The sequence below is a fragment of the Micrasema longulum genome, unplaced genomic scaffold (genome assembly GCF_059751315.1).
Source record: "Micrasema longulum isolate JH-2025_06_02 unplaced genomic scaffold, ASM5975131v1 h1tg001532l, whole genome shotgun sequence".
Classification (NCBI taxonomy): Eukaryota; Metazoa; Arthropoda; class Insecta; order Trichoptera; family Brachycentridae; genus Micrasema; species Micrasema longulum.
Window position 1 is genome coordinate 149,496 of NW_028278715.1, and position 21,494 is coordinate 170,989.

The 21,494-nt window shown below is 31.6% G+C and overlaps 1 protein-coding gene across 1 annotated transcript in view; it reads left to right on the forward strand.

The window, feature by feature from the left end:
- The window catches only part of LOC148275004 (uncharacterized), a 165,761-nt gene that overhangs the window by 121,909 nt on the left and 22,358 nt on the right, over positions 1-21,494 (forward strand). Inside the window, exons 4-8 of the mRNA XM_088236283.1 lie at positions 8,554-8,694; positions 9,811-9,876; positions 11,949-12,140; positions 13,252-13,498; positions 15,840-16,155. Of these exons, the coding sequence (XP_088092409.1) occupies positions 8,554-8,694; positions 9,811-9,876; positions 11,949-12,140; positions 13,252-13,498; positions 15,840-16,155 (962 nt within the window). The remainder of the gene's footprint in view (positions 1-8,553; positions 8,695-9,810; positions 9,877-11,948; positions 12,141-13,251; positions 13,499-15,839; positions 16,156-21,494) is intronic.

Consider the following 21,494-nt stretch of genomic DNA (forward strand, 5'->3'; position numbering starts at 1 on the left):
GCATACAGTGCGTTTACATAGTTTTATATTTTACACAGTTAGATCTAACTCTAATAGACTAGTGATGTTTCCATATTACATTATAATTATATCTAAGGTTATCAATGAACAATTTTTTTATACAATAATACGAGTAATAAGTACAAAAAAGAGAAGGATAAAAAACGTAAATAAATCAACAATATTTTGAATTTGTCCAACTTTTTGTAGACAAGGACTGGATTCATTTTTAAATGTTCTTCATCTCTGTTGTAATGTGTTAATATAAGCAGCTCCTCAGGGAGTTGAATCCAGTCCTTGTCTACAAAACTTTGGACAAACTCAAAATATTGTTGATAAATCCACCTGGTCCATGAAGAAGTATAGTAATTGAAAAAATAACATTTTCAGGCATTGCCTGGTATATAGGTGGAATAATTATATTTGATGAATTTCACCCGTATAAATAAAGGTTTCAGCTCTTTCACTTCACAAACATCAACAGATAAAAGAATGGAAGAAATATAGTTATTTATATATGTACAGAATGGTGAATGTTACACAATTTGTAAAGTGGCCACTTAAACCAGCCATTGACAGATCATAAGCCCTGTAGATATATTATTACTTCTATATTACCTTCTCTTAAATGTTCTTCATCTTTTTTTTAACGTTAACTTTTTTTTTTACATCCACTCCAAACTGCAGCACTTGGACACCAGCGGACCTGTTATTTTCTGCCACGTCAATCCCGCGTCCTTGAGCTCTGTCAAATATAAAGTCAACAAAAATGTAATCGTCAACCCTTCAGGACGGCGCGGCTGCCCACAAGTATAAAAAGGGGGTAACTTGGATTAAGGCTTCCCCGAGACATCCGCAGCATGTGTCTTCCTAAGGCTTTTTGATTCTAAAATAAACAGATATTAAACCCATGTCAGTAAGGTTGGGTTTAATAAATCAAGGTATTTTTTAATTACGTTTTCGTCAACTTTTAGTACAACAAAGAGTACTATAGGAGCGAATAGTTGTCTATGAGGTTTCAATAAACAAAAATTGCTATTTATTTTAGTTGATTTCAGTGCGTATCAAGGCGTGTTCTTCTACAATTTGGTGTGTCATATTGGACTTACCGTTGGCGTTGCATTATGAATGGATGATCTTAAAAATAATATTTATTTATTTATTAACGGACATTGTCCATGTATACAATATATAAGGTTTAAATATTACAATAAAAGAATAGTTTAAAACATTAAAAAAAAAAGAAAGAAGCATTGACAAACATAAGGGATATCGAGACAATATCTGGAATATTTATTTAGTGCTCGTTTAAATCATTGTAAACTTAAACCAAAAAAGTCCAGATCTTGTCTTGAGTTAACAATACGACAAAGATGGGTCATTGGAGAATTTAGGCCATAGTTTGTTCTATGCTGATCGTACTTCATTGTTTCTCAATCTACGAGTCGGAATATTGAATTTTACTTGTCTCAGTAATGATGGAACATCGATTATACCATTTAGTATGCCGAACATATATATGGAGTCAATATTAAATCTACGTTTTTGTAGACTAGAAATATTTAACTGTTAATGCATGTTTGTTTATAATTGTGTAGAAACAAACAGCACATCAACACATTATAAAATAAACTTTGGTATGTGTGCTTACAAAACGTTTTTAAATAACATATTCTAGTGTGCCCACTATCACAAACGAAATTAATATGTTTACTTGGTTCACCGAAAAGCCCTAACATAAACATAATGTTATTTAATGAAGAACAAACAAGATTATTAGGTTTGCCAGAAGGGTTTCTTCTGAGTTTTCGGATGAAGTCGACCATATTAATGAACAAAGTCGTGATTTAGACTCTGAACAGGATGTTAGTGATATTGCGATAAAAACCAGTAGCTTGATCACAAATAACTATCGACGTGCTAATAAACGACGTGATAAAAATATCTCACCAAGGTTGTTTATTGTATTCGCGATCACAATGGAACATTCATGAACACCTAATATTAAATGTCAAAATATTTATGTTTTGCGTCGTATAATCTTGCTGCGCAATCACATATTTAAATTTCACCGGTGTAATATAAAAAACACTCCAAAACTGCTATTTTCATTTATTTATTTTTTATTTATTATGCCCTTTGTTGTATTTAGCTGGCGGTTGGCTAGCTAAATGTCAAGAAAAGCAATCGCCATAGAAATTTAAACCTAATTTTCACTTTTTGTATTAGATACTTTTTACAATTTTTCAAATGCAATCAATTGTATTATTTTTTTATAGTAAACGCCGATTTTTTGCTGGTGAACTGTATTTATTTATTTACGCGGAAAACAAAAAACAAACCAACACGAGCGTTAACTTAGAGGTTACACGCGCGTCGACTTATGACTGCGATAACTTAAGTATGTTCATTTTTGTTTATTGTGATCGCTCAAATGCTTGGCATGTTTTTAAGCACGTCGATATTTGTTTTGTGACTGAGCTACTGGACCGCGATTATAAAGACTATCTTCATCGGTACATACCAAGTCGGTTTACTTAATTTGTGTACTATCTCTATCTATCTCGGTATGTCCTACCGACTTGTCATCTCGACATCATATGCTCGAGTTCAACCTTCCTTTCTTAATTAATAGTTTAAATAGTTCTCATTTATATTTTAAATAGGCATCTGTGTTAAAAAACGGTTACTTGAAAGCGATTATAAACTCTAAAAAATCCCCACTAAAGCGAAAAATTATCGTTTGAACATAATTTTTATGTGACTTTTGACATTTACCAAGACGGTATGCTTAACGATCGTCTGTATTTATGTCGCAAGCAATTACAAAGCCGGTTTCTTTAACGTCTCGATACGTGCACTCAGAAATATAGTAAAACAGATGGAAAAAATAAAAGAATTGAATTGATTTTTTATAGAGGCAGTATTTTTATGCCTAGATGCTCTTATATGTTATTAGGACAGAATCTTGTCACATTATCTGTCCATCTTGGTGTTCATTTTCAAAATTGACAGTTTATCAGAATTTAATTCGAATTCAAAATTTACTGATTTTTCTTTTATATTTTTAAGAGGCTTTCAAGAAAAAAAAGCCAACCTCAGAACGATTTGATATGTATCATTATGAATGTTTGTCATTAAAAAAATGTTTATTTTTCATGAGAATTCATTTTCGAGAATTAATAAAGAGATAAAAATCATAATGATAAAGCTTAGTGTAGTCATTTCTTTGAATGGTAGGTTACATTTTGAATAAAGCTTTTTCTTCTTTTCTTGGAAAAAGAAATACCGTTGAAATTAATTCCGCTTCCCTTTCGAACTTTCCGTTCCATTAATGAGAGTATTTGTGTTGTGGCAGACATGAGACAAGTGACTTTCACATTCCTATTTAATTTACAAAAAAAACAGAGGAAAATTTTCAAGCATTTATAAGTGACTATTACTATCGTGAATTTAAATATATTTTTTTTAAATATGTAAATGTTTATATCTGTACCTTGAAGAAATAAGCACGGGCGTCGTATTGAACGAAATGTACAGGAAACTTGATTTTGCGATTCTACAGTTTTCAAAACATAATAACTTTTGACGCAAACGAAATAATTTTAACATATGGAAAACTTTCAATGAAAATCGAAAAAATTTCAAAATTTCTATTTTCCATAAACTTTCAACATAAAACAATGTTTTTTTTAAATGATAAAGTACTTATTAAAATAACGTATCTGGGACGACTGATGTTTTTTGCATTAAAACAATGTGGACATCAGATTTTATATTCAACTTAAATAAATATAATTACGAAAAAAGTTGATTTCTGTGTTTTTCATCCTCTTAAAAACAGACATATTTACAAAATTATACACCTATTAAAAATATAAGTATTTTATACGTGATTTCTCGCTTTAAAACAGCTAATACCTTGGTTTAACATGGAAGTGATTTTTCATTTAATATTAAGTTAAAAATGTAAACTATAAATTGTGCGACCTTTTTTTTTTATTTACAAAAAAAATAAACACACCAAAACTTTGATTCATTTAGTTTTGCAGCCAAATAATGTAAATACGAATTATGAAACGACTAATTTGAAAAGAAAATTTACAAAAATTGACTATTTTCTTAAAATGTATCATCATCATCATTCCCTTTCCGCACCATTAGGTGCATAGGGAACTGCATTGGTACACCAATCGCAGCGTGTCTTTCTCATTTTTGTTACATGAAAGTAAGATGATCAGTATTACGCTTCAGGTACCAATCTAGGAACTATGAAATACGCTAGTGTGAAAACACCTCTTTAAATAAATATTTCATATCAACCATATCGGGAATCGAACCCGAGACCTCTTGCATGGCAGGCTAACGCACTGACCATTACACCACGAAGCCGACGAAAAAATGCATGGGATAAACAATATTTTTAAAAGATATGTGTAGTTCATCATCATTCCTCTTTCCGCTCCTAATGGTACATATGGTACTTCATTGGTACGCCTATCGCAGTTTATTTTCTTTATATTTTTTTTTTAATGAAGGTAAGATGACCAGTCTTACGCTTCAGGAGCCAGTCCAGGGACTATCAAATATCATGGAGTAAGAACACATTTGTAAATAAATTATTTCGTGTCAACCATACCGGGAAACCGGGAATCAAATCCTCTTGTGTGGTAGACAAGCGCGCTGACCACTACACCACGAGGTAGACCATGTGTCGTTTGAAATGTTGAAAAAATTATAGTTGAATATATTATTCCTTTATATTGTTTTTCTTTCAATATAATAAATAATAATATTTTAGACCATTACATTTATTAATAACTGACATAAACTGCAATGCGTTAATAATGGTTTCAATTCTTTAACTTCACAAACATCAACAAATGAAAGAATTGAAGGTTTATAGATGTTTAAATATGGGCAGAATGGTAAATGTTACACAGTGTGTAAAGTGACCACTTAAACCAGCTATTGACAGGTCATAAGCCCTGTAGATGCCTAGACCTCTATACTACCTTCTCTTAAATGTTCTTCATCTCTGTTGTAATATGTTAATCTAGTATTTTCAAGAAACTAAAATTACAAACTTATATATGAAACATATTCCTCAGCTTCCTGTCTAGTCTTTTTTGCAATCCATTTATGTACTCTAGCTTTGAAAATATTGTTTTTCATTTTGTTCGCCAATATGTCCTTATTTAAAATGTTGTATAGCTTAGGGGCCAGAAAAGTATAATGTCTTTGTCCGTAATTTGTTTTCTTCTTTGGGAGCAGAAGTGTTGTCTTTTGTCTTTGCCTAGTGCCCTGTAGATGCCTAGACCTCTATACTACCTTCTCTTAAATGTTCTTCGTCTCTGTTTTAATATATTTAATTATCATTTTTTTTTTTACTTTTTTTTATATTAATATTCTGTTTATAATGTTTACTTTTTCATACATCTTAATTTGTAAATAACTGTTAGTATTGATCAATTTTTAAATGCTACCTGTTACTTTTACCGTTTTAACTTAACTCTACTTACCTGTTTGGATGAAATTGTATTTTTCAACTAGTACGTAGAAAGTAGTTTGTGCTTTTTAAATGAATAAAACAAAAATAAAGTCATAAAGTATAATTTCGATCCGACTCTTAAGTTCCCAGAGTCGGTGCCAAGAGATTTCAGCAAAACGGAGGCTTTGAATGTCACGATTGTGCCAGCAAGGGGTGTTTTATTGCATTCGTCTGAATAAGTACCTACTGCAAATAAAACCACCCCCATTATACATAGCCTCTGTGCATACGGTTGCATTACCTGTGTTTGTTTAACTACTTCACTCTGTTTGGCACGAACGTTGGACGTTCAAATATTACGGAAAGGGAAGCTTTTGATATTGTTTGTATGTCAATTGCTCCCGCTCTTTCAAAAATAAACGTTGAAATTATTTTCGTTTTTAAACCCTTTCAGCTAGGGTGTTTATTGAAATAAACACGAATTTTAAGATTTTTTTTATTCTTGTACCTACCGAAAGTCAAAAGCAGCAGGTTTATATTTTTGTTGCTGGAATCCCAAGGTACGTCTCTATTTTTTTTATACGTTGTTAATCAGCATTGCTCATTTTTTTTAAGTCTGGCTACTGGCTGGTTTATTTTTATTTATTTATTTTTTCTTAATAAAAAGAAATATTAGCGTTCTTATAATTTACACAAATATTTTAATTTCAACGAGTTGTAAATAACTCACTATTAGAAAATGACAATCAAGTTGGGGTAGAGTGGGGTTTGAACCTCGGGCCTCTGGCCCGTGAGTCCGCAACACTAGCCACGGGACCACAACCCGATTCGTTTTAAAGCGAGAATGTGTTCTTAATGATTGGTCTGGGTGTTGTGACAAATATGTCATTATCTCCTTCCATATTTCCTTATTCCACCTGCTGACAAGCTTCTTAATAGTGGCTGAGCAGGTTATTCCTTTAATAAAATGATATGAAAGTTTTAAATAAACATATATTATAATTAATAAAAATACAAAAATCTTCTGATACATATATCATTAACGACAAAATAACATTTCCCGGATGATTTTCAAACAGTATTGAGTTTTTCAACTCATGCCAAAACTTGAACAACGAAATAAAACCCAAAAAAACTTTTGAGAAATACCAAATCAATAATTCAATAAGGATCTACGTGCTCGCAAAACACAAGTTCATTGTATCTCGTACGTAATCTCAGACGCCTTGATATATCCATTATTCAAATTTACAGACATCCAAATCAGAACGAATGGGAAACCGTGGCATTTTGTGGATCTTAAAGTACCGTAGAAAAGAGCGTCGGGTATTTATGAGTATGCCTTGGTACAAAAAATCACACAATGTATAACAATACAATATGAAACTACGGTTTCTTAAAAGAGCGGTGCCGCCATCAAGTGACAGTCGTGAAGCGTTGGGTGATATCAACAAAATGTTGCATATACAAACCGGATGACAGGTTTCATAGAGAGCGTTGATAATGAGAAGAACGCCAAACAGCGGGGCAGTCATAGTGATATGAAGCGGTGACCATTTTTAAATATCTCACTTTCCTTCAAATTATAGTTTTCGTCTTCCGATGACTCTTTATCTCCCAAATATATCTACTTATAATGCTAAGTTTTTTTTAGATCGTTCATTTACTACCGCAGTGCGTCTTTGTTTTATTAAAATCGAATCGGGTTGTGATCCCGTGGCTAGAGTTGCGGATTCACGGATCAGAGGTCCGATGTTCGAACCATACTCTACTCAAATTAGATTTCCATTTTCTAACAGTGAGTTATTTACAACTCGTTGAAAATGGCCACCAAAATTGAAATATATTGATCAATTATAAGAACGCAAATATTTCGTTTTTTTTTTTTTTTAAAGAAATTAATACAATTAAGCTACCACGGTTGCTAGATAAGGGGACCGCTCTTTCTAAATTAAAATCATTGGGCCATGTTTGCAATTGAAAGGTAACAGAGTTGTCTTTAATTTTCTAGAAGATAAAATCAAAATTACTATACAAAAATGTATATATTTGTAAAATAATTTAAAGAGTCTTTTTCGGTAACCTGTAATTAAACCAGTTTCAAGAAAAACCTTTAAAATATACATGTACACACTTTCATTCAGAAATTTTTATTTTACTTAATAGGCAAATTAAGATAACTCTGTTAACTTCCGATTTAAGACGCCGCGCCGTCTTGTTACGCCTACCGCATCACGGCATATAACGGCCGATAGATAACGGTACCACCTTCTTAGAAAACCAATTTATCTATCGTATCTGTTATAAATTTAACTTACTTTGTCTCTGTTTTGATATTCTTAATCCTAAATTTCGTAACTTAAAAATAACTTTTGAAACACTCTAAAATGAAACAATTGTCAGTATGTAAATAATTTATGTCTCTGTGAATATGTTTATATTATTGTCATAAGTAAAATTTTAGTTGGTCAAATATATTTTTAAAAATTCTTTCACCTCCAGCCCTTCACTTCATTAAAGTGCCTTTTTTAAAACTTATAAATAATTTAAAAACCTAAAGGTTTATTTCTTTATTGTGTCACATATTATTTTATTATATACGTGAAAAACTTCAATTGGATAAGTGTACTATATTTCATATTTTATCATTTTTTATAATTAAACATTGTTGTTTATTTCAATAAATTATTCAATAAAACTGTAGGTAAACCACATCCACGTAAATTATCACAATAAGACGTCGTAAAACTAATTACCTATATTTAATTCAATGTTGGTAAATATTTATATATGCCCATTGACCAACTTTTCTATGTCTACTGGTTTTGAGACGAGCCCGCCTCTTTGTCAGGACACTAATTACGAAACATGCAATGCCCACTATACACCTTAACCTAAGTAGAAGTTGCCTAAAATTATAAAACCAAAATGCTGACGAACACTACGTCAGTATTTTGGTTTTATACGACGTTTGTAGCCAACACCAACGAGCGAGATAGAATTATATTTTGTTTTTATGTTTTGAGGATTAGAAACTACTTATTTTTTTTCTTCTTTTCCAGTCTGAACAAAAGCGATTCCTCCAACAGCACAAGCTCCGCTCGGAGAGTTACAGTAAGGCTGCTGCAGCTATGAAGAGACAGAGGAAGAAGAATACCAAGAGCACCAAGACTAGTGGATTGGCCATGGACAAGGAACTTAAGGTATCAAGCATAACTTTGATATTTGCGTGGTTGATTGGATGATAACGGAATCAATCTCATAGCGATTTAAAACATCACATCCACTCTCATTTAGTACCTGGAGTAAAAATACTAATATCGATAACTTGCTTCGTTTTAGTAGAGCCATGCACATGCTGATATATGTGGGTTCAAAGTGCGTTCCGGTCCCCTGGTTCATAGTTTGTGTAACATTTTTGGGCACATATAATACAGAAAAAAACTCCTTTTTATGTGCTTTGCCCTATAATTTTTTCAAATGTATCCACGTATATATTATGTCAGAAATTTTTTATTTTTATTTATATCTCAGTTTTATTTTTTTCATTATTGCTTTTTTGTGGATATTTCCTTAGATGATTTTTCACATAGCTTCACAATTCATTGAATAAATGTCTAAATTAAAAGAAAAAAACTGTTTTTTTTAATACGAGTGTAACCGATTAGAAGACTCTCGGTCTTAAAAATGTTTTTCGGGTGTGTAGAGTTTGGTCATTCTATCATAAAGGCAACATAGATTTAAAAAAATCTAATTATAAATACTGACTGAAATACAGGAGCTATTATCAATGATTCAAATTTAATTTTGCTTGCTGAATCCGCATTTGTCAGAGAAATTTGTTTAATTAACCTTGTTTTTTTTTTTAATTTTATTTTTATGAATTTTGAATCTATTATTTTTCATATTACCAGATAAAAAGTCATTTAAATTTACACAGTGTGTAAAGTGGCCACCTTAACCAGCCAACGACAGATCTTAAGCCCTGTAAATGCCTAGACTTTTATATTCCTTTCTCAATGTTTTTCCCTCTGTTGCAACAAGTTTGGATCTAAATAACTTCCTAGGGAGGAAATCCAGTCAGTCTGCAAATATTTGGACATACTCAAAACATTGATAAATTAAAAATTATTCAAAGGTCTATAAATTAAGTTACTTTTTTTACAAGAATCGGTATGTACCATTAATTTAACCCCTCAAAATGATTCATCGCCCCTCATTTTGATTTATGCAACGTATTTATAAACATAGATAACTCCTTTTCGATGTTTACCCAAAACAAGGTTAAAGATTCATTTAAATGATTTGTTTTTCCGCAGAACATGCAAATACTGGAAGAGGAAAAAACTAAATTGGATGCCTTTTGCGAACAGAGCCTGAAAAATGTAAGTCGTAATGAAATATATTTATGGGTGTTTTATTTATGGGAAAAATAACTTTCTTCTAAGATTTCACTTAATTTTATTGTTTATTTATTTATTAACAAAATATCCACAATTTTAGTTTAGACATATTAATTTAAAAAAATATATATTTTGATTGAATGGATTTCCATATTAAATTTATTTTTTAAATTCGTAATAACTTTCCAAAAAAGAGAAAAAACGTTGTCTTTGAAAAAGGAGATTACACTTAAAATTTTATGTTAAATGTTATATTTATATTAAGATTTTTATATTGTATTTTAGGACAAATAGTGTCTATTTAGTTTATTTTTTTGTTCGGTTTTATCATATATTAAAAAAAATTCTAGTGGGAGTTAATTAAAATATTTTTCTTATTAACAATTTGCTTACTTTTTAAATTAACAGTTCTTTTGCAATACTTAAGTCTTACATTTAGATATTTTAAAATTATTTTAAGCTCTTAAGAGTATGATTTAATAACTTATATTTATAAGTAAGTTACTAATTAAAATTTCTTGGTACACTTCCAGTTTATTCGACCCTCTAAAAATTTTTTAAAGCTTCAAAATTTTATTTTGTTACTGATATATAAATACAAGTTATTACATCATTACAGTTGAATTCCACTAAGAATGGTCAATGTTTATATAATATATTTATTAAACAATATGTTTGATTCAATTTGGTTTTATCATTGTTTTTAATTATTTGATCATTTTTGAAAATCTACTCATATAAGTGTTAAGTATGTTTTTGGATTTTTCAAATTTTTTTATATTGTCATTATGATCTTAGATATTAAGTTGATTTTGTTTTCCAGGCGATTACGAAACCAAGATTAAATTACTCATAACCTGGATATTCTGTGCTGATTAATCATTTGACGTTCATTAACATTCTATGGTCGCCTTAAATTAGTCCTTAAATTATATTTTATTTTAGTTAATCATCATCATAACTGTATCGACACTCAATTTAGCATAGGGCACTGCATTTTTTAGTGAAATATAGCGCATCTTGATCAGGCTTTCGCTTAAGTCGCCAGTTGAGGAACAGTGAAACATTGGTTTGTTAAACCATCTTTATAACCAATATTTTTCAAGCTTCAAGAATCAAATTCGGGTTTTCAAGTACGCCAGACAAATGTGATAATTAATACACTACGAGACGGACTTATTATCCACTCAATTTACTTTATTATAATTTTTACCCGAGCAAGAGCCAACCCTCTTGAAACTATTATTACGTAGTTAAAAAAATTGGATGTGAAGAGAAAAATAATTTATAACATAAGAATATTTTTTCATCAGCATTACAAAAACCGTTTCTTATTTAAGTAAAGCAATAAATAATTAGCCATCCTTTTTCATTAAAGGCGTTTTAAATTTCAAGAAAGATTTATGTTTCACGACGGTAAATTTTAAGAATTAAGCCTACCTTTTAACCGCTTGAAAAATAGGGCATTTTCTGTTTTATAACAATTAATTGTAAAAACAAGTAAACGGTACTTAAGAATTAAATTCTCACTACGAATAAACAGTAAAAGTATATTGATACTATAAGAATTTTTCAAATTATTTTTTAGACAAGTACTTACCTTTGAGATATAATTTATTTTTGCTCCTAATGTAGCACAAAGTATCATAAAAACTACTCCACCAGACTTCTCTGTTGGAACTCAGCCAGATCAGTTTTGAGAGATGCTGATGTCCAAAGCATTCGGTGAGGATTTTGTTATTAGTCGAATTAAAAGGCAAGGTGATAAGTCCTGTACTTCCAAAGCTTAAAATCTGGGGCGATTGGTTTGTTAACTCTAGGTACCACCTTTATCATTTGATGTCTCTGTATTTTTAAACCATCTTCTTAAACATAGAAAGCCCTCTCGAAAGTTACACTGGTGTCCAGAAAAGCCTGATAAACCATTGAAATACTTATTTTCGTACCACGATTAAGAAAGAAATTAGGTGAGGGAATAATTTGTATAGTGTAAAAGATAATTTCACATGATGGAAACATGGTTTTATTGCATTTACTTATTTTTTATATTACAGGCAATGACCCAAGAACGCAGGCGTTATGGATTTGTGCTGGAACGCCAATGTTCCCTTGCTCGTCACTGGATGGCCTACCACGCAGCTGGAGCTCAGGCATATAGAACTGCCATTGATGACTGGCAAGAAGCAGCAAGATCTCGCGAAGGTCTTCCACCAGCGGTGGATGCTATGTTCATCAGCAAAATGAGGGTAGGTTTTGTAACCAAGCAATATCACCAAAATTCTTCATTCAAGTGTGCTCGACTATTATATTTGGATGTTTTTCGGTTTAAATATATTTGGTGGTGGAATTGCATTTAAATTTATATAGTAATTGATTATGATCTATATTCAATATGCCATTTTCCTGCGAGAGCAAGAAAAATAGATGGTATCCCATTTGTGTAGTAAGTGCATCATTCAATTCCGTATATCTATATTGTTTGCCCTTCAACTTTTCTGACTTAAAAGTATTGTTCATTCATATAAAATTAAAAGCACATTTTATTTAAACAAACACATAATATAAAAATATTACATAAGTGAAACGATCTCGAAAAATATATCGTAACACCACAATTACCTCAAACGACATTTTTTATCAATGTTCTCCAAAGTGGCACATGTAATGTTAAATACTTATTATTCTTCAATATAAAATCAATTCCTAAGAAGATCTTATGAATCCTTACATCCGTGATTTGAATTTTGTATTACATTAAAAAAATTGTTTTATGGTGTATTCCAAGTTTTAGGGAAAAATAATGGTAAAAATCTTAATAACATAAAAAGTATGATTTAAAGAAAATAGCTATGTTAATTTACATCATTGACAATTTCTTTATTGAGAAACTGATGTTTTTAATGATAAAATAAACATGTTTGTTTGAATTCTAACGTTCAAATTTTAAAAAAAAATCTTTGAAAAAATTAAAAATACCAGAGAAATTTTTAAATAAAACTTTGCTAAACTCCAGAAAAAATAAACACTCGCCGTATATATAAATAAATATTTTATATTGGGATTCCATATAATAGAAGCACACTCTAATTGACTTCTCACATATGTGTTAAAAAGCAGTGTTAATGTTTTAATATTTTTGAAGTCGCATTCGCATTAAAAAACCAAGCATTTTGTATGCCTGATTAATAATATCATTAATATGAGTATATGGTCTAGAGTCTGTCCCTCAGCTTCAGTTCCTGAAGAATGGGGGTGTTGGTTTGTCTCGCGGTCTAGGGTATTCTTAGTATAAGCCTCTAGCATCACATCTCAAAGGCAAATTTGATGTTTTTAATATGGCGTTACGATCGATTTCAGCAAGTGTCCTTCTGGGCCGACGAGGACGTGTACGCCAGCCCCGGCGGGCGCGGCGACCGCGGCGCAGTGTCCGCCGACGAGCTGGAGCGCCTGTCCATGAGCTCGCAGCTCCGCAAGACGCGCAGCATGGACGCTTCCTGCCTGGACGTGCGCTCGCTGGACCGCGCGGCCAGCCCGTCACCGGCGCACATGTCCCGCGCTAAGTCCGACTTCAACATCAACTCCAGCACGCACTCTCTGGAAGATGGTAACTTGAGAAATATTTCAATCGCAAGAGTATTCATCAAAATACACTTGTAATATTAATACGTTTTATAATTTCTCATAACCGATTGTGTTGAGAATAAAATTTGTCCGAAGTTGTTTTATTAGTTTTATATATATATATAGTTGGATAATTTATATAGCACCATTTTTGTGAAAATCACCTCAAGGGCGCTGTACAATTAATAAATATCCCAGTACGTCTTGCAGCTACAGAGCGCATGGACGGTTGGGATTCTAGTTCCTCGTTTTCAATTAAGATCAATAAAAAATTATAACAGATAGGAGCTAGATTACAGGACGTCTTGCAGCTACAGAGCGCATAGACAGTTAGAAATTTAGCTCCCATTTACACATTTTAAAATTGACAAATAAATTTAGTGTATTAATGATACTAAAAAAAATAAAAAATAACATGAATAATAAAAAGGAGTAAGATTACAACGCGTCTTGCAGCTACTAAGCGCATATACGATTGGAATTCTAGACCCCATTTATAAAATTTAGGTATTTTTAAGTTGGTATATGAAAGCTAGATAACCAATCATCGTGCAGCTACAAAGCGCATGGACGAGTGGAATTCTAGCAAAGTTAGAATGATATCAATAAATTTATAAAAAATAGAGCATAGTAGTAAGTTTGTCAAGTGTTCATGCCAAGAACTAAGCAATAAAAAACTAAATAAATAAAGCACTGTATCAACTTTTAATATGTTTTTAACTAATAACGTTGTTGCTGTACACATTGTGCCAATAGGTAATTGCGGTTTAATTACTACTTGTTAAAATATGCATTGGTTAAAAATACTTTAAATTTATATTTCATGCACAAACTTTGTGCTTATTTATTATAATTCAATTATTTTGATTTCATACGCCATTTAAATGACATGTCAATTATTTATTTATTTATTTTATTAGGTAAACAAACAGTATGTACACATATATTGCCAATCTCTTTGTATATTAGTGTAAGAAACTCATGCACACACCAAAAAAATTGTTTACACTTAACACAATAATTTAAATTACGTTCAATATAATAAATGTAAAAGAAACGAAATAATAACATATGTATATAATTATAATAATAATAAAGTTAAATATCTGCTTCTCTCCAAATTTCTTTAATTTTTGACCTTAATTTTTAGTAAATTAAATTCAAACATTTCATGTTTTACCATGTTATAACAATTCAATAGGTTGGTAGGTTCAATAAACACGTTTTAAAAACCAAAAATAATAAAGTATTCTATTACATCATAAATTTTATATATTAAAATATTTATAAAATACTACATAAAAGTAGATTGGTATTAAATTTAATGTTTTTGAAAAATTATAACAGTTGTAGACCAAAAAAGTAAGTTTGCAATCGGTATTATTTAAGTGTAGGTAAGTAAAATACAAAAAATTAAACTGATTTTTGCAGCATTCAAATAATCCAAGTTGTTTTGATTTTATCGGCGTAAGAATTTTTAATCTAAAAACTGAAAAAAAAGGAAAAACGAAGCTTACCTATTTTTCCACGCCCATTTTGAGCCAGTGCAGTCTAACAATTGAAAAATTTACAAAATATTCATGTATTCCTGGCACAGCAAAGATAAATAATTAAATAAAAAATAAAACAACTCTGTTTTCAACCATTTCAGGTTTAAAAGTTGCTAAGGTTTAATTTACTGATGAATATTATCCTATTTTATTTTTTACAATGCCCTCTTTATATTGAATAAAAATATATGAAGCTAATAAGTCAAGTCTTTTTGTCATGTTGTTCTTGTAAAGGTAGAAATTGTGGAGTAAAACCTTTACAAAAACAGCAATACAAAGAGACTGCAATAACATGTAATGATTTTGTAGCAGATTTTTTGACTTGTTAAACAATTTGTACTTTTATTGGTTTTTATTTGTACCACCAAATACTTAAAATATGACAAGAAGGTGTAATTGTATCTAATTATTTATAAAACACACCTCTACACCTACTCTCATACAAATACACATAAACCCATCCTTTTGTTGTACCACAATTTAATGTGTATAATTTTTATTTAGAAACTTCGCTGGTCTGTCTTTAAACAGTATCTTTTTTAAGTTTTTATATTAATGTCGACTGATTGTTTCTGTAAAGAAAGTAATAATAATAAATACATCATAATATTAATATGATATTCAATATGCAAACATTAATACGTTACTTTTTATTGATACTTTGCGAAAAAAATACGTAGTAATGATTAATATCAATTTTGTGGTATTAATTTTTCTTTATCATGCCAATAACTTCCATATTGTCTATGACTGACTAATTTTTATTTATTTCAGAATCTCTCAACGCAACACCGACTCGCCGCCCACGCTCCATGGCCCTGCCCAGCCAGCGCCCTCCGTGGCAGCACGCCCCCCTGCCGGCGCACACCCCCGTGCCGCAGGCTGCGCCCCCGCAGCCTGCGCCGCCTCTAGCCCGCGCGCTGTACGCGTACCTATCCTCGGGAGACAACCAGCTGAGCTTCCTGGAAGGGGACGTTCTGGCTTTGCTCGGAGAACGCACTAAGGGATGGCAGTTTGGAGAGAATTTGAGGACACAGTTGACAGGGTGGTTCCCGCTGGCGTATACTGAGACAGTTGAAACAGATGTTGGGTAAGATATTTTTATTTTGTACTCGTATTTGATCTTTACATCTTTTCTATTTGTTGCCACAGAGGGGAAACGCGTTTGATAAGGGAATACACAAGTCTAGGAATTACATGGCTTATTACCAGTCATTGGCTGGTTTAAGTGGCCACTTTACACACTGTGTAACATTCACCATTTTGCCTTAGTTCAAACAAACACATTTCCTCAGGATTTTTGTGAAGTAAAACAGCTAGTCTGTATCCAACATTTGGACATACTCAAAACACTGTAGTTTAATGTAATCATCTTGTTCAAAACTTCTCCACCATTCCAAATTACAGCGCATTTTTAAATCACGACCTTAAAAAAAATTATATTCAAAGCTTTAACTTCGTAGTTATTCATTTTTATTAAATAAATAAAAACAGCTCTGATTTAACCACCTATTTTTTATTTTTTTTACCTACCGGTTTTCAAGATAGACAAGCTTCTTCATCAGTGTTAAGTTATTAGTGAGTTTACCTTGATAAAGAAGCTTGTTTAGCTTTGAAACTTGTCTGTAGAAAAAATAAAGATGAGTCGTTAAAAACGAAGATGTTTTGTTTATTTTATTTTCATGTCTTTCCTCTTTATTTTTCTTCTATTTAACATTCAATATTATGTGTGAAAAAACTCCCTTGAGTGACTGTGTGGGAACCTGAGGTTAGGAAATGATATGCTAATCACTGGCTCTTTTCACCTTATTTAAATTATAAAATTATGTGTGTCTTGCCTAGTGATCTAATTAGCTAACATCTCTTTCTTTCAATATAATGTTTAATATAATTGTATCAGGGTACTCTTGTCATTTTCGAAGATCTTAATGGACAACATATTTAGTGGTAGAGTGGGATTTGAACCCCGGTCCGTGAGTTTACAATTCTACCACGGGACCCAGTTTTAACAATTGTGCTAAGTATTTTGAACCTTTTCTACTATGGATAATTTTACGTCACTTCTCCGACCCGAAAAACTTATGTTTGAGGTCAACTTTTGCAAATTTAATAAATATTTATAAGCATAGAAATATGTCCAACGAAAACTAAGTTTTCGAAATTACAACATTTGTTTAAGAGAAACGTGTGCGTAATGACAAAGAAAATTCTAGATCTTTACTTTTCAGATTTTTGGGTCAGTGGGCTTCTTCTGTCACAATTTCGTTTTGTAAGTAAGTTTGTTCGTTCCATTTCATTCTAGCGCAATCAAAACCATATTTTGCTGTTGTTCCGTCTCATACGATACGAATGAATTTACGAAACGAATAATTTACAGCATAAGGCCACAGATGTTCACGAAATTTGATTTTAAAAAATATTGCGAGAACTATTCAGATTTTTTATTTTTTTGAATGATTATCCCATACGATTTTGTTGGTATAAAAATATTTTAAGAGTTCTTCTCACTAGGGTTATTTGTACTAAGGAGAACTGCACAGTTTTCAAAATTTATTTATTTATTATCAAATTATATCATATAATAATAAATACACATAATTACAATTTATTGAACAAAGTTGCTTTAGCTATCTAACCGGGGTTATTTATATTGTTCTAAGACAGTCAAAAATGTATATAAAAACACTAATCTATATATACAAACAATTATAAACGTAGTGAACAAAGTGAAAAACATAGTAAAAAATGCTTTTAAGGCAACACTTATATTTTAAAGTATCTTGCCGTTAATTGTGCGTATATTTAGGAACATTATTTTTGGATACTTATGTTTGTAATTAAAATATCGTTTACATGGGGACAATGCAAAAGATAGGACAATATTGTTCTGTCCCAGCTTTGAGAACAACTTCGACTGCGTAGAGCAATATGAACATTTGGTTACCGTTCAGCTGTTCACACGTGAGCGCTGCAAAAATGAATACACGAGGGCGCATCATTTATTTCATACCAAGATAAATAAAAAATGTCAAAGAAAGAACTAAATAATAGAAATGATTTTTTTCTGCCTTCATTTCAAGTTTGAGACAACAGCAAATCGCTATTGTCATAAGGTCATCTCCGTCCGTGTTCACGGAAGACAATGCGGCCGCCCGCAGTTGAGGGGGTATAAATTGAAAGTAGTTCTGCTGAAAGCAGCCAGTCCACAACTTTGGAAAAATAAGATATTGGTGTTATCGGGTGCAGTAAAGTCTTTTAGTAATGTTCTTTTTAAAACAGCCAGACCGCTCAAAAAACTGTAATAATCACCTTTTGAAAACAGTGTCGATCACAAAAACGGCATTTCTCACGAGAAAAATCTAATAGAATACCATAAAATAAGTATATTTAATCAATTTAACTGGTCAAAAACATAAAAGGGTTCTTGTGTGTAATATTGAAAACTTATTTATTCATTGTTTATCGTTGGTCAAAGTCAAAAACATTCCAAGTTTCACTTTTAGTTTCACTTTTCTATAATTGGATGCTTTCTGCAGGTTTACGCTCAATTATTCCACGAAGATAGCCTGCCTATCTCCATGATAATATCTCGGAACAATGTTTAGTCCTACAAATTGCTGTTTACAAGTGAATAATGGTCAACTCCTAGGACAAAACAATATTTAATTTATTCTTTTAACACTTTTTATGCACAAACAGTTTATATACATATAAGGGCGGGTATATTGCCTTAAGACAATTTCTTTCTACCTGCCCAAACCGTTCAGTTTTAGAAAACTACAAGTAAATGGACATATTTAATCTGACAATTTAATAAAAAATTTAAAACAAAGATTAAGAAAACAAAAATACACAAAAAATTACCACTATACAATGAAGAGAGGAAAGGGGATGGGAAGGAAAGAAGAAGGATAAAGGAACAACTTAAATATTTAGATAGTGGCATTTCAATCTTGACTTAAATGTTAATAAAGAAGTGGCGTCTCTAACATTGGTGGGTAGATTATTCCACAATCAAGCAGTAACTACTGTGAAAGAAGAGGCAGGAAAATTATAGCAATGAAAGGGTATTAAAAGGGTTCTCTCGTTGCTAGAACGAAGAGATTTAATATTGTATTGTCCATGCATAAATGGCCTTTTAAAAACGAAAATTTGGGACTTTTGCCATTACATACTATCACTTTTAACATCCTCGTAGCATAAATATACGGATATTCAATTTTTTACTTTCGGTTCGAGAGAAAATTGATATAAAACGGATGCTTTTTCAATGTTTCTAGTAAAAATACGATTGCATTATTCTGAACTATTCCACTATTTTTAATGAGTTTTGCTAAACGAGTGTGAGTACATCTTCAGAGTCTAAAGAGTTTATACGCAATTCCGCATTCTCTTTGGAAAACTCATCTCCTCTCTTAAATTGTGTACCACTTGTCTGTATCTTCTCCCATTCCAACATTTCTCCCTTCCTCTGCCCGGAACGAGGATCCTGTAAATAAAACCTACGATAAAATAAACTGCTCTAGTCTGAATGATACGTAGAACGCAGGATCTATCAACCATAGGGTATTCAAAAATGTTCATAATAATTCTGATGATGAATGAAGTGGAGTTATGCATTTAAAAAAATATATATTTGAAAATTATTCATTGACCCTTACGGATTATTACATTCATTTAAAATATATAAAATTTTATATTCAATTCAATTCAATTCAATTAATTTATTTTAAAAATAACATATACATAACAAAATTACATTCAAAACGTACATATTATAAAAAAGAAAAAAAAATACACGAAAGAGACTCATGTCAAAGTAGTATGAGAATCCTGCTCCGGAAAACTCCTTCGGATACATGGAACAGATCAATATCCAGAGCGATGTTGTTCAGCATAGCGGTAGCCCTTCTAACAGGCATAACCATAGGCAGGTTGGTCTTGAATATCGGAATATGAAACAATCTATGCTGACGCTGTTTTAGGTAATTATCAGGAACATACAAACCAATGCTCATCATAATTTCAGAATCATCGATCATACCGCGCAACAATCGATAAAAATGTGTGGTCAAATATACATTCCTTCTATATTCATACGCTGTTGTTGATAGTAATAGTTTTTATATAAATCTTGAAAAGTTTCTCTGAGTCTTTGGTTTAGTTTTGTCTAGTCATTTATTGTTTAATTTCAATCCCTGATTTATTTGTCTCATTATCCTTTTCTCGTTTTGGAATGTTGTAAGTGATATTGTTCTGATATTTTTTTTATGTCCATGTTTATTACATTTTTTCTCAAGTTGTAATTCTTTGTCTATAATAAAATCATTGGCTAACCTGTGAAAAAAAATTCAAATATTCTAGTTGAAAATGTTGATTAAAATTTAATTGTTTGTTTTTTTTTTTTTTTATTCCAGTAAAATGGCTACATAGCGCAGAGTCAATTCTACCATATAAACATATACATAAAACAAAATTTTACATGTGAAGCACTTATGGTGGCCGTAGCATATCCCGCCATCGAACAAACAGCGGTGAATGGATCCACCCTGCAGTGGCTTGGAGAAACGCATTATTAGAGCTATTTAGTCGTTCCCATAGGCTCCAGGCTCTTTGGTGAAGTAGGGCAGCGAAGGTGTTCACCCGTCCAGCTATAAACATTTCGGAGGCACTGCAGTACCTAGGCAGTCCGAATAATTGCCTGTATGAATTATTATACGTGAACCTTAATTTATTCCATGGTGCTTGCGTATAATTGTTCCATAGTTCCGCTGTATACATGGACGTCAAATACGATGTAAAGATGATTTTCTTCACTTCGTCACTGCACTGAAAGACGCGTCTTGCTAGCATAGAGGCCCTGACATTAATGGATCTTTTCTGTCTCTTTATGTCCTGATCATCTTTTCAACCATCAGTTAGTATATACCTTAGATACTTGACTTTTGCAGTTACGGTTAAACTGTTGTTGTCCAGGAATACAGGTGGTGATAGGTGCACGAATTAAAAAAATGACCTCTTGTGTTTAAATAAAAGTACGGCAGATTTTTTGGCATTGTTTATCATTTTGTGGTCAATTGCATATTTTTCGCAAATATTGAACAACAATCTCATACAATAAATAGATGGAGTCAATAATACCATATCATCTGCATAACTAATATTGTTAGCGCAGACGCCGTTAACATGACATCCGACTTCGGTTGAATTAAGGAGCACGCTAAAATCATCCACATATGTGGATCCATTAAACAATATCTTGTTTTTCATAATTCTTCATTTTTATGTCTTGTTTAAATTGGTGTAAGATACGGGAGGTCATTTACTAGCTTCAATATTTTATTTTGCTGTCGTAGTAGTCAATTTGGTCTCCTGTTTCCCATAGTTGTTGCATATGACATATTTTCGATTTGACATACGCTTCATACA